The sequence below is a fragment of the Neolamprologus brichardi genome, chromosome 2, assembly GCF_056152115.1.
Source record: "Neolamprologus brichardi isolate AB-2024 chromosome 2, ASM5615211v1, whole genome shotgun sequence".
Taxonomy (NCBI): Eukaryota; Metazoa; Chordata; class Actinopteri; order Cichliformes; family Cichlidae; genus Neolamprologus; species Neolamprologus brichardi.
Genome location: NC_142105.1, coordinates 8,597,993 through 8,612,128, shown reverse-complemented (window position 1 = coordinate 8,612,128; position 14,136 = coordinate 8,597,993). Strand labels below are relative to the sequence as shown.

The window sequence follows — 14,136 nt, the reverse complement described above, 5'->3', positions numbered from 1 at the left end:
ACTGTTTTATCAAAAATGTATAGATCCTTGTTTTGTTCCTTTTTAACTTATAAAACATGTAACGTGTTTTAATATTTAAATATTTATTTATATTAATTTACCCAGTGATCATTTTATTTTTAATTGCAGTATTTTACAATTATTTATATTTTGTAACTGTCATATATTTACTGCATTAAAACAAATTTCCTTTTTTATTATTATTATTTTATTATTTATTTATTGTTTATTTCTTGATTTATTTTTTAATTTAGCTTTTTAAAATTATTTTAAATTTTTGGTGTGTTTCATTAGAGACCGCCTGGTTGGTATATTAGTATACATTTATTAACATCACTTTGTTTTTTTAATCCGTTCTGTGAATAAATGTTTTTGTTATTAGTTAAATTTGTTATATTTGGTGCGAGCGTCATATGTAAAGTATATCGTGTTTTTATTTTTTTTACTGTCAGCTCTGAATCTGAATGTTGTGTTCTTCATCTGCCTCAGCTTTCCAAAAATCCACACAGGAAGGAGGAGGAGAGGTAAACGTTTAACAAGCTCACCGAAGTCTTAGATCGCCACCTTGTGGTTACACACAACAACACAACAAAAAAATTACTGCAAATGAACTTCTCAAACATAATTCCACAAATTTATCCCAAAACATTTCATTTTTAAGTTTGGAGGACAGAAATTGAAACTAAACAAGTTAATTAAATAAATTAAAAAACAAAACAAAAACAAAGTACATTAAAAGTACTTAAAAGCAAAATGCTGAATCACTTTGGGTAGATTTGATAATACACATCATATATGATCATATATACTTTTACTGTATATAAACAGTAAACACAATCCATAAGAATATAAAAGAATAAGTCCCTCCCCCAAATAAAGTAGCTCAACACATAAAATTACAACAAATTAAGTGTTCACTTTAGTAAAATATAGCAGGTCAGTAAAACAGTGAGTGAAAAGGTCAGTAAAATACAATAAATATATTTCTATAGATCAGTGCTTCTCAAACAGAGGCCAAGTGGGGCAATTAAAACATGATTTGCGTCCACTAAAATTAGTTTTCTGATACTATTCAGCTTCCTTGTTTTTCATTATTTTTAAAATAGTTAACTCAGACATTATGTGTGACATGTGTGAAAATGTTGATAAGCTATACTTTAGTTATTTTGATTAATTAGCATTTATTTACATCCATATTCTCTAATATTTTTATTATATACATTTTATTTGCATTAATTTTATCTCAAATGATTGTTTTGTTATTCTTATTATTACTTTATTATTTTAGTACATACATTTTTGAATGTACTGTATTTTATTACTTACATTTTTTACATCATGTCATTTTACATTTAATCTATAAATATGTCTTAATTTTATTAATTATTTATAAATTTTAGTTTTTGTTACTTTTATCTCTGAAAATATTGTATTGTATTGCATTGTACTTTAAATTAATATAATATTGAATATATATATATAATATATTACTAACCTAATATATTTTTATGAATTTTAAATTTATGTATATATTATGCATTATTTTCATGTTTATTAATGTTTTCTTTAATAAATAATTTCAAGTGTAATATATTAATAAATTAGCTTATTTTATATTTTAATAATAAATATGTTTTCCTCCAAATTTAATTTATTTTGGTTTAATTTAATTTGACAACATTTTTAATTGGTCTATTTTGTTTCAACTTGTTTTTCCCCACCAGCAGAGGGCGAGAATGCGTCGATGTACAGACTGTACAGACTGTAAACCTAAGAAGAAGAAGAAGAAGAAGCAGGTGAAACAGCTAGGTTGTTTGCGGCTTTCAATCGTCTACTTTCTGCATCTGTTTTCGTGGAAAACGAAGCCAGCGGCAGGTCCACTGTCCACGAGTTGTTTGGGGTTTTTTTTGCCTGGAGCTGCGTGGATCACCTGGGGGGTGCAGCTGTGATTTGAGGTGAGCCGCTGATTTTATTTCCTCCTCTACATTAGCCGCTAGCTAACTGTTAGCGGAGCTCTTTTCTGCACAGGTTAGAAATTAGACGAGTTTTTTGGTTCGGTTTTGTTCGACAATGTTTCTGATTGAAACTCGGCATTTTCTTAGATCACACTTTCAGTTCGACCATAATGAAACCACTGCGCGCTGAATTTCCTAGAAGCCTCTTTCTCTGAACGTTCAACACATCTCTAATCAGAGAGGATTAATCCGGGTTACACCAATCCTGCACAAACCCTGCTCTACATTAATGAAAATTACATGCATTTTCCCTGCTCTATGTCCAACATTTTCCATGTTTCTGTGTCGCGTTATAGTTCCACCTGTAAAACACAGTCTACCTGCGTCAGTGTCTCTATATTTAAACTTAATACCAGCTGGTTAAACTGATACCCCCCCCCCCCCCCCCCCCCAAAAAAAAAAAAAAACCCCAACAAAACAAAACAAAAAAAACAACAAAACAAAACACTGATTATAAAAAATGGTCAAAAGAATATGGTAGGGAGAGGAGAAACTGATGCTGCATGAGGAAGTCAGGAGTGGTTGAGAAGTGAAGGTATAAGGGCAGGATATAAATGAGGACAGCGAGATGGTTTCAAGGTGGGAGTGGGATTGCATCAGGGATCTGCTCTGAGCTCCTTCGTGTTTGCAGTGGTGATGGACAGGCTGACAGATGAGTTCAGGGAGGAGTCTCTGTTTACGTTAATGTTTACTGACGACACTGTGATCTCTAGCAAAAGTGTGGAGAGGTGAAGATATGCTCTGGTGAGAAGAGCAATGAAAGTCAGTAGAAGCAAGACAGAATACATGTGTGAATGAGAGGTGGAGAGGTGGACATGTGAAGCGCAGAGAGAGTAAAAGTTTAGATAGGTTTGAATATCTGGTATCATGGACATTTGCAGAGGACGGAGAGTGGATATATCGGAGCTGCGAGGCAGGAAGAAAAGAGGAAGACGTCAGAAGATGTTCATGGATTTAATGAAGGAGGACATGCAGAGAGTTGGTGTGACAGAGGAGGCTGTTGGGATAGGAGAAGATGATGGCAGATAATCTGTTGTACAGACCTCTAAAGCTAGCAGTTTAAAGAAGAACTGTGTTTATTTTTATTAATTTCTTCTTTATTTTATTGAAGCTTGATCTAACAGCATTTAGGGATCAGCAGGATATATTCTTATCACTTTTCTGGTTTTCTACAATGTTACGTAGGGCTGTGCGATATGACCAAAATCTCATAGCCTGATATAAGACATCTATTGTCCCGATAACGATACAAATCACAAAATTTAAAATTTTCTGTAAATTCTGTGAATCTCGGGCAGCTCGACTTGCATGAAGTGTTTCTAGAACCTGGAGTCGAGTGTTTTAACCGATGCATGAAACGATACATTTGTAACGCCGCCGTTTGCTTTGTGAGTATTTATTACACATCGTGCTGCGGGGAAAAGCCTGTTCTAACGTTTGAGTCTAAGGTTTATTTTTTTAGCACCTGACGGCTCTTTTTGGCTTCTCATCCGTAAATACTCTGCATACTCTTTCACGTGATTCAGTTTATTTTGAAAAGTCTCAACAGGATCTTGAGCTTTATTGTGAAAGGTTTATGTGCAAACTAAACCAGCGGACACGCGATGGTTTTACCGTGGTTGTTGCTAACAACAACGCATAAAACAGGCGCTTGTCCGTCCTTAGTGTGGTTATATTAAATATAAGAGAAAGAGAGAACTTAAAGAAATTAATATAGCCACTACAGTGACCATCAAAACGATGAAAAAAATATTGCCGTAAACAGTTTATTTTGCGACACCACTAAACAAACGATAGCGTAAAATGAAACGATAGATGTTTTTATATCGTCATCCGATATATATCGTTATATGAACAGCCGTAATTTTCCGTTAACTGTGTACAACTATGGTTAAAAAGAAAAGTACACCTGCTTCAAATTCAAAGGTTTTCAGTATCAGGATGTAATGAAAACCATCCGATTCTTAGCAGGCCTTAAAATCATTTAAATATAACCTCAGATGAACAGCAACAGATGACATATTACATGTGTCATTATTTATTTCACAAAAACCTAGACAGAAGCAGAGTGTGAAAAACAAAGTTCATCCTTACGGCTTACATGGGAATGAAGAGGGTAAGTAGCAGCGGGGTGCTGGTAATCAAACGCACTGATTAGTTGATCTTCATCGAAGCGGAATTATGCTGGTCTGGATTACTCAGGTGTGTTAACAGAACAATCTTCCCAGGAGGGGACATCCCAGCTCAGCCCATGCAATGCTCAACTACAAGAAAACCCAAGAGCTCCGTGTCAGACTACAGGCCTCAGTTAGCATGTTAAAGTTCATGACAGCACAATTAGAATAACAGGTGTGGCTTGTTTGGAAGGTTTTTCCAGGAGAAAGGCTTCTCTCTGAGAAGAACATGGCAGCACAACATGGGTTTGCAAAGCACAATCACCTCAAACGAGCTGTCAGCGCGGTGGTGGAAGGTTCATGTTTTGGGTACCTTGCAGTCCCTGAGTGAACAGTGAACTCTTTTCTCTACTAAAGTATTCTTGAGTCAAACGTGAGACCACCTGTCCCACAGCTAAAGCTCAGCTGATGTTCAGCTGTCCAGCAGGACGGTGATCCAAACCACAGAAGCAAATCTCCAACAGTGGCTGAAAAAGAAAATAATCCCAATGCTGCAATGGTCCAGACCTCAGCCTGACTGAGATGCTGTGGGTGGGACATTCAGAGAGCTGTGCATGAGTGATTGCTGCAAACCTCAATGAACTGAAGCAAGAAGAGTTTGACCAGAACTCCTCCACTGCGATAACTCAGTTATTGCTGCTGGGTGTGTCGTTTTTCACACGCTGCTTCTGCATGTCCTCATACTTAAAACCTTACATCTGAAAGAGGGTGTACTTCATCTTTCACCAAAACTGTATCAGGACGAACACTTTTTATGTTTTTGTTTACATTATCAGCAATTTCCTATCATAAAGTAGCCGAGGCAGACGTGACACCATCTAGAAAATAATGTTTTTTTTCCTCCTTCACTTCCTGAGCACGTGGTGTTCACTCTTAAGTGTTTTCTCTCAGGGCAACTCGTCCTCCACCTTCACATCACCTTTTACGTCTTCTGTCTTCCCTGACACCTTCTGTCTGCAGGAAACGCCCAGAGCGTTTCTCCACAGCTCGCCATCATGTCTCAGAATTACCCATACAGAAAGCCGCCGTCTGACACCGACCTCAGAACTGATCCCGGGCCTTACAGATCTGTGGACTACCGCCACTCCTCAGCGGACCGTGACTTTTACAGGCAGCCACAAGACTCCTTCTCTGTCTCCTCCTCCTGCCCGTCCTCGTCCAGGGGCTCTGGAGTGCTGCAGTCATCGCAGGACAGTGTTCTGAGCATCCTGAGCAGCTGCGGTCTGGAGCCCAGTGATCTGGCGCTGCTAGCCGAGCTACCCGAAGACGTCCTCACTATTGAGTCTCTGCCACACATCCTCAGACAGATCAAATGCAAGAAAGGGACCGTCAAACCTTTCCCTCCCCGGGCTCCGTCTCCCTCCTCCTCTTCCTCCTACCCTTCCAGCTCCACCCATCGATCTGCCACGAGCAGCTCCTCCTCCTCTAGAGACTGGGACCAGCTCCATCGCACGTCGGTCCACTACCCGCTGGACCACCTGCCACCACCACCTCCTCCCTCGGAGAAGCTCATGGATCGCTGGAATAATCCGATTATCGTGAGCTCCGGCCGAGCAGAGCTGCCACCATCGTCATCCTTATCATCGCCGTTGGGGTACACGGTGGACTTCCACCGCAGGCAGGGCCCCTCTGATTATGGTAAGGCTGGTCCAGTTCCTTCTTACAGCCCAGCGAGGCGAGGAGATAGAGAGCCGTCATCTCGATTCTCCGAGGCCGGACCAGCTGATTACAGGTCATCAGCGCTGGTGACGGCTTCTCCTCTTCCTAGCGAGCACCAGTCCAAACCTCAGGCGAGCCGCCGTGACACGTCCTCCACGAGGAGCAGTCAGTCCTCGCCCTCAATGCCTACACGGAAAGAAGCTCTGGATTTCCACGGGAAGGTCCCGCCGTCGTTCCCGTACTCGTGCTCGCTGTGTGATATCACTGTACTGTCGCAGAAGGTAAGTGCACCTGTCCTCGAATCTCTCTCTGCAGTCTGTGTGGGTGGTGTGAGGGTCTGCATTCAGCAGCAAAGGATGATGGGAGCTGCACGTGTCCTACGAGACCGGAGTGCCACAAAGAGAGATGGTAACGGGTTTACTTCCTGTTGTTTTTAGGTTTGGATTCAGCACGTGACCGGCAGGCACCATGCAGATGGACAGCTCAGCCTCCTGCAGCAGTGAGTTTACTTCACATCAACGCCAAGTTTCTCCATCTACTGCTTGCAGGGTTTAATAACACTCTCTCATTTCCTCCACAGGTTTCCTAACTGGGACTGCCGCATGCAGACGGTCCGAAGGTCAGTGACCGAAACCACATCATCGTTCTCACGCCTCTGAACAGAAATCTGAATTTTATCAAAGTGGAAAACTTTGGCATGTCTCAAAGATGAAATGTTGTTTTTTTGATCTGAATAAATAATCAGCGAGCCAGAAACACGATCAACTGAACAACGTGGATGTTAATGAACCCTGAAAAACGTTGACTAATTTACAAGGATATGACATATAATTTAACCAAAGCGCCACATTTCAACAAACGACTGTAAAAATATTTTTTTAGTAAGATTTGTTTCCCATTTTAAATTGCTCGATCTTTTAAAACGACTTCAGCCTGAAATCTAAACGTCAAGTATTAATGATATAGTTCTTTAAAGAATAGGGACCCCAGCTGAGGTGGAGCAGAGGCTGCAAATGGACAGACTGGTTATTGCGTGTAAGCTTCCCACGTGGCGCTGCCGGCTCTTCTCCTTCTGTTCGTGCAAAACTCACACCGCCCTTACGCTTGCTGAGGAGAGGGGCTTGCAGCAGCAGCCAGCAGATTTGAATTGATTAACTTTTTGACTAGTGACCACCGAAAATGAGCATCGCCACGTAAGCCTGCAGTTACTGTGTCCATGCTTTGAATAGTAAAAAGTAGTGCCACCTGGCAGACAAATAAAATAAAAAATTCAAATTGAAGGCGAGTGATCCAACATTACAGAAATGCTTTGGTTGATGTCAAGATAAATGTGGGATCAGTGATTTTCAATTGAGCATTTTTTGGCTCCAGGATGAAATGTGGCCATTTTTGTGTAGCTTAGCTATTTTAAACTAATTTAAGGAACTGAGACAACAACTCTAAAATTAAAAAAAAAGAAAGAATGGCAAATATGAGCGATGTTCATTCAGCACAGCCAACTAAGTCTGGAAAAAAAACTAATAAAAAGCCGTGACCCTGCCAAAAATATTTGAATAAACAATTAAAATGTAAATTATAAATGAAATAAAATCACATTTTTGAAATATTATAAATAGAGTAGAGAATATTATAAAATCTGAAACATTTCCAAAACATGTTGAGAAACATGTAGTGCAATATATCATGGAAATTAAGTTCTGGATTTATTAAATAATAAATTGATTTTATTTACTTAAAGTATTTTTGTAAAATGTCAGAATATATGTAAAAATCTCAAAAACAGCTGATAAATTAAAATGAATAAATGATTACTAATTAGTTGTATGTAATATTACTTTTTCATATAAAGTATTTGTAATAAAATTACAATTTTATTAAAGTTTTATAAAAATAAAGTCAGAAATGTCTCAAACATATAAGTACAATATCAGCGAATCAGTGTTTTATTTTTCTAATAATTGAAGGACGGGTTTTTGGTCCAGATGTTGGCGGTCCTGCTATTGATCCAAAGCTGCTGCGATCAACTTTATTTATTGATAAGATATTTGTTGTTCATTCAGTGGCTCGGTTTTGAATTTGTTTGATCGTCCTCTTTTTGTCATTTTTAGGGACGATAAATCAGAGAAGAAGAAGAAAGATGGAGGAAAAGGCGCCCCGGCAGCTAGTCAAAGTAAGTCTGCCTCACTCGGCTGTGCCTTTGTGTTTACACATTTAAGTTTTTCTGCTTAAACTTGTTCTTTCTGTTCGGCAGCATCGCAGTCGAATAGCAAGTCGAAGCAGAAGAAGGTAAAGAAGGTAGAGACACGTGTCTAAGATCTCGATGAGGTTCGGTTTAGCCCCTCCTGAATCAGCTGAAAGTCTTTGTGTTTGTTTCCTGTCAGACTTTGGAGAAAGGGAAGGTAGTGTGCGTCAAGTTTCCGTTTCAGTCTGTCGATGAGAAATACCTCAGGAAGCTCGCAGAACCGTTCGGGAAGATCATCAAGGTCATCATGTTTCCGTCTCTGGTGAGTCTGCGAGGTTCTTCATCATCACACTGCTGATATTTGCATGTTCGTTCATTTAAAGACGAGCAGCAGCTTTCTTTCTCTTTTTTGCACTTGAGCGTTATTAAAGTGGGTTTAAACCCTGCAGGGCTTCGTGGAGATGGGCTCGGTTGATCAGGCCAAAGACTTGGTGAAGTTTCACAGCAATTATCCTCCAACTGTGAACGGAGAGCAGATCGAGTTCAGCGTCTCCAACGCCTTCAACTTTCTCCAGGTAGAAGAGAAACACTTCCAGTGTCCAGTTTTTCCTGCATACGAAAAGTACAGAAAGTCCCAGTGTCAAACGTTTGGTTATTACTAAGAAAAATATCTCAGTCTGGAAAAGCTCCAGTCTCACAAACACAGCGAGAGGTGTCAACATTTTTTTACATTTTTACATCCCTGATTGCAGGCAGGTGGGGCTTCTGTGTTACAGCCGGGCCATATGAGAGTATTTCCTTTTTGTGACGTTGTACAGATCAATATTTAGAAAAACGTCTGTTTTCATTGTTGATAAAGTCTCTTCACACTTTGATGTCTCCTCAGAGCACACGGGTGGTGAGTTTCACGCCCGCTCCATCAGGAGAAGACGGAGAATCCGACCTGATCAATATCATCAAACGCTTCGGCCCGCCGCTCTACACCCTGTTCCTGCCGTCAATGGTGAGGCTCAGCCCATTTAAAAAACTATACCGGAGAGGAAGACAGTTTCTTTGTTTTGTTTTGTTTTTTCTTAAATAATCGCTTTAGAAGACTTTAGAAAACACATACAAACACATTGTTTATTTGTTTGTTTTCAGGTGTTTGTTGAGATGAAGAACGCCCCTGATGCTCAGAAGCTGGTGGATTATTATCTGTCCAACACTCTGAGGATCAACAGTGACTTGATTTGTGTCTCCTTCTCTGGAGAGTACAAGACTCTCATGTGAGTACGACTGACCCGATAGGAAGGTAACTGGCGGATTATCATCCAGGGGGTGATCAGTGATAATGGTCCTGCTTTTGTCTCGTCTGTCCTGTAGGCGGGTTTCAAAAGCCAAGAGGTACGAAGAAGAGAACGAAAGTACGAAGAAGAGTACCACCAAGAGGACAAGGAGCTCGAGCCGAGACAGAACGACAGAAAATAAGAAAAGAAGGTCCAGATCCAGAGACAAGTCCAGCAAAGAGGAACGGACCAGAGCAAGGTCCAGGTCCAGGGATAAATCTAAAGAAAAATCCAGCAGAGATGCCAAAACTAGGTCTAGGTCCCAAGACAAGTTGGATAGAAAAAGGAAGAGCAGAACCCGGTCCAGGTCCAGAGATAAGTCCACTAGTGAGAAGCGGACCAGGACCAGGTCTAAGTCAGGGTCCAGAGAAAAAACAAAAGAAAAATCCAACAAGGAAAGCAAGAAAGGGTCCCAAGAGAAGAAGCCAGACGAATCGAGAGAAAAATCCAACAGAGACCAGAAGACCAGGTCCGCATCCAGAGACAAGTCCAGCAGAGAGACAAAAACCAAGTCTACAACCCAAGAAAAGTCAAGCAAAGAAAGAAAAAGCAGGAGCAAATCCAGATCCGTGGAAAAATCCAGCAGAGATAAGAAATCCAGGTCTAGAGAGAGATCCAGCAACAAGTCCTCCAGACGGGACGGAGAAAAGACGGCAGAACCAGAGAAACCAGGTAAGAAAACGCAACACGATGCCAGGACCAGTCGCTCCAGACAGGCTGGTGTTAAATCTTCTTTTCTACACAGACGCAGAGTCCACATCCAAAGGACAACCGTCTCCTCTCGAAGACTCCAAACCTGAAGTTTCAAACACAGAAGAAGTGGAAGGGGAGGCAGCGTGAGTTCCTCATGTTGCTGTTTTTTGTTTTGTTTTGGGGTTTTTTGCAGAAAAGCCTCTGCAAGTGAAACTAGAACAGTCTTAACTAAAGATGCCACTTCAGGTTGCCTGGAGAGGAGAGCGACATCGAGGGGATGGAGGTGATTGCTGAGGATGGAGAGAATCTGGCAGATGACGATGAGGAGGCTCTGCAAGAGGAAGAGGAAAAAGAGAGTCCTAAAGAGAGAGCACCTGAAAAAGGTAGAAAATGAGAGCTGAGCTTTCACAGCAAAACCGGCTTTAAAGGAAAACAAAGGAAATGCTTGACTTTTTTTTAAAAAAAACCCTCCCTTACAGATGAAGTAAAGGAGGCGATGGGTGGAGAGCCTGGCAATGAGGAGAAACCTGCGTCGGAGAAGGAGATAAAGAAGGAAGAGAAGGAGGAAGTAGAGGAGTCAAAGGAAGCAACAGAGACTCCTCTACAGGAGGATTTGGTAAAGACTTTTTAGATAAACATGTTAGTGTGGACATATTTTAACCTATAAAGTGGAAAAAAGGGATTCAGTTGGAGCGATGTGCTTTTTCAGGAGGACTTCCCTGTAGACCTGGAAAACTGCATCACTCTGGATGAACTGGAAGAAGATGACTCTGACGACCAAGGTATACCTGGAAGTCTTGTGATGCTGAACACAAAAACATAATGTGGTACCTGCACGTTTGGTTGAGTTTTAAAGCTCACTGTTCGGTTTCTGATATTCTTCCTGTTTGATTTTGTTGCAGGTGGAGAATCAGCAGATGAGCCCAAGGTAAGTGTTACCTTTAATATAACGGCTGAGTTTTTGTCTGATATGTTGCTGATTTAACAGTTTGTTCTTTCTTTGCTTGCAGTCAACATCGAAATCCAGCAGGGTTTTTTACTTCGGCCACCTGCCGCCTAATTACGCCCTCTTTGACTTCTTCCAACTGCTGCGAAATTTTGGGAAGGTGGTGCGCTATTACCTGATTGGCAATCGACGAGAGGTCAGTAAGAAAATGAGATGAGATAAAAAAATATATATATATTTTTTTAGCTTTTTAAAATTTAAATACAGATTATAAATACATGATACAAATATCTCTGTAAATGAAAATCAAATTTGATATAGTTATGAGCCTGAATACAAACTGCATAAAGGATACATTGATCATATACATCATTCATCACAGTCATTTTCATGACCTCTGTCAGCTGATAGAGGAATCCAAACTGTGTTGATTCAGCCCAGCAATAGGATGATTATAATCCCTGTGCATCATCAGGCTCCTCCATCCTATTGGATAAAAAATAATAATAATATGAAAGTTGATTGGCCAGCCAAGTTGGCTTGAGGCTATCTTGTGTATGTTGGCTTTGGTATTTGCTCCTAGCAGTAAGAGTTATAGTAGATTACATTTGTTCCTGTTTATGTTGTGACCCTTAGAGTTCAGAGTTGAGTGGATTCTTTACCTTTGGGACCATTTTCAGACTCTTTTTGTGTTTCAGGGTTTCATTGAAATGTCGAGTTCTTCAGCGGCCCTGAAAGCTGTTGAAGAGCTCGTCAGCAAACCAGCCATCCACAACTGCCCCAAACTCAAAGCCCGCATCTCCACCAAATACTACAGACTTGACAACGGGTCCGAAACCTCCTCTTCACTCTTCCTAATTTCTTTTCTGTGAACTTTCAATCATGAAATTCATACTTTACCCCTTTCTTGCAGATGGGTTGTTCACTCGGACGGCAGCGATGACAAGGACAGTCGAGGCAGGAAGCGCGAGAAACGAAGCAAATCCAAGACCTTGGACGGGGACGAGACCGACAGGAGGTCTAAAGGGAGGAAGGAGTCCCCGAAGAAGACATCAGAGAAATCAGGCAAAAAGACTCCAGAAAAAGATTCTGGGTCAAAAAAGCCTCCAGAGAAAGACTCATCAGGGAAAAAGACCCCAAAGAAAGAGTCCACATCCAAAACGTCTCCAGAAAAGGATGCCAAAAACACATTGGGAACGAAATCCACTGGGAAAAAGACTCCAGAGAAAGATTTGCCATCTAAAAAAACTTCAGGTAAGGATTCTACAACAAAAAAGACTCCAGCGAAAAAGTCCGCACCCAGAAAGACTCCGGAAAACAAGTCTACATTCAGAGAAACTTCAGAAGAAGAGTCTGAGTCCAAAAAGTCTCCAAAGAGGGAATCGTTGGACAAAGAGCCTCCAGAAAAGGTCCTTAAAAATGGTCCGGAGAAGGAATCCGCGGGGAGAAAGACTCCTGAGAAAGGGTCATTGTGTGCAGAGATTCCAAACAGCGAGACGCTGGAACCAAAAGGAGTTCCTGACAATAATTCAGTGCCTCAGACAACTGTGAAGAAAGAACTAAAGCAAGAAAATACTCAACAAAATGAGGAACCAGCAGCTGATAAAGCACCACCTGAAAAAGATTATATCAAAAAGGAAACACCACACATATTCAAGCAGGAGGAGGAGGAAACACCAATAGATGTTTGTATGGAAGCAGGACCAAATGTGAAAGATGCAGAGAGTCCAGATCCACCAGTCTCCTCTACAGAGCCCTCAAAACCACCATCTGAACAGGTATAACTGAAAGCCCAAAGGTGCTGTGATACCAGCTCAACAGAAATATTAGTTTCCCCAGGATAACGTCAAAGTCTTAAATGCTATTTCATGTAGTTTAAAAACGCCAAAACAGTTCGTAAAAATTTCTAAAAAGGCTGACATTCCCATCGTGTTTAACAGATCTCAAATGTTGAATCAGCTGTTAGAATAGCTCCATTTATTTTATCTGCAGTTCAGTCTTAAATATGTAGTTTTGTTCAAATTGCCTCAGCCATGAAATATTTCTTATTAAAATTACCTGTGCGATGAATAGACTTTAAATGTAAATATATTGCGAAGCAGTTAAAAACACGGTTAATGATGGAAAAAGATTTTTGGCCATAAATAAATGAAAATCTCCTCTGAAGTGCAGGATTAAAGCTCATGACTGATTTGTTACTTTCAGGACGTGAAGCCCCAGTTTGGACCTGCAGAGGGCGCTGCTGAACCTCAGAAACCCACCAAACCTGTTGGTAAGAAACCCTCTGAGCTTATTTGAAATCCCATTTAGTTACAGTTTAGTTTGTTGCTTCCTGTTGCATAATAAAGTTTAAACAAGTGTGCAGCGGTGCATTCACTGTCGCTTGTTTGTGTTTGTTTTGTAGGGACGGAGTTTGTGCGACCGGTTGTCGGTTATTTCTGTAACCTGTGTCAGCGGATCTTCGCTGAAGAGGATGAAGCCAAACAGCAGCACTGCAGCAGCCTGTCGCATTACAGCAAATACCAGGTGGAGGAAAAAAAAGGTTTTAATGTTAAGTTTTTATTTTTCAGCTGAATTTAAATTAAGTCTTTGTTTTGTTTTTTCAGGAGAAGACTGGGAGGGATCCGTGGACGAGCTGAACATCTGCAGAGAAATTGGTTACCTTCAGATTTTATTAATTGACTTTATCAGAAACGAGATCCCAAACATGATTTGATTTCTGTCTGTTCTCCACTGGACTTTGAGTTTCTGTACAGAGATTTTTTTTTTTTTTTTAAAGTTCTGCTGAAAAATCCAAAAATGTATAAATATTTAAGTTTTATGTCGTGCAGAACAGAAACTGTATGTTTGAGAAAGAGTGAGATGTGATTGTAAAAATCCAGTTTCTTAGATTTCTGTTAAGCTCCTACTCACGTGCTCTGGTCCTAAAAGGTGTTGATTGGTCAACCCAGAAGATTTAGAAACAAACACCAGGTTCAGGTGCTGTCAGATTAAGAAAAATGTCTTAAAGAGGCTGTAATGTCAGAATATTAACAGCTCCCTGGGCTCTAATCAGTTTTTGTCAATTGTACTCATGCCGCACCTTCACAGAAACTATATAATTTAAGAAAATCTGTGGTGTTGTCAAATAAATAATCTCACA

At 40.4% G+C, this 14,136-nt stretch overlaps 1 protein-coding gene across 3 annotated transcripts; it reads left to right on the top strand.

Moving 5' to 3' along the window:
- The first annotated feature begins 1,783 nt into the window (after positions 1–1,783).
- LOC102799433 (uncharacterized) lies at positions 1,784–14,135 on the top strand. Of its 3 annotated transcripts, none has more exons than XM_006797611.3 (22): positions 1,784–1,955; positions 5,150–6,129; positions 6,286–6,347; positions 6,429–6,467; positions 7,957–8,018; positions 8,100–8,134; positions 8,230–8,352; positions 8,480–8,605; positions 8,917–9,033; positions 9,171–9,295; positions 9,393–10,027; positions 10,101–10,191; positions 10,295–10,431; positions 10,528–10,664; positions 10,758–10,830; positions 10,951–10,976; positions 11,059–11,190; positions 11,693–11,823; positions 11,908–12,772; positions 13,200–13,266; positions 13,399–13,520; positions 13,601–14,135. In XM_006797611.3, the coding sequence occupies exons 2-22, from the start codon at positions 5,185–5,187 to the stop codon at positions 13,631–13,633; spliced, it is 4,083 nt and encodes a 1,360-aa protein (XP_006797674.2). In that variant the 5' UTR covers positions 1,784–1,955; positions 5,150–5,184; the 3' UTR covers positions 13,634–14,135. The 3 variants fall into 3 exon arrangements, with proteins under 3 accessions (XP_006797674.2, XP_006797673.2, XP_087703200.1); XM_006797610.3 differs by having other exon boundaries at positions 8,100–8,143; XM_087847074.1 differs by lacking the exon at positions 1,784–1,955 and having other exon boundaries at positions 5,135–6,129.
- Position 14,136: the final 1 nt, after the last annotated feature.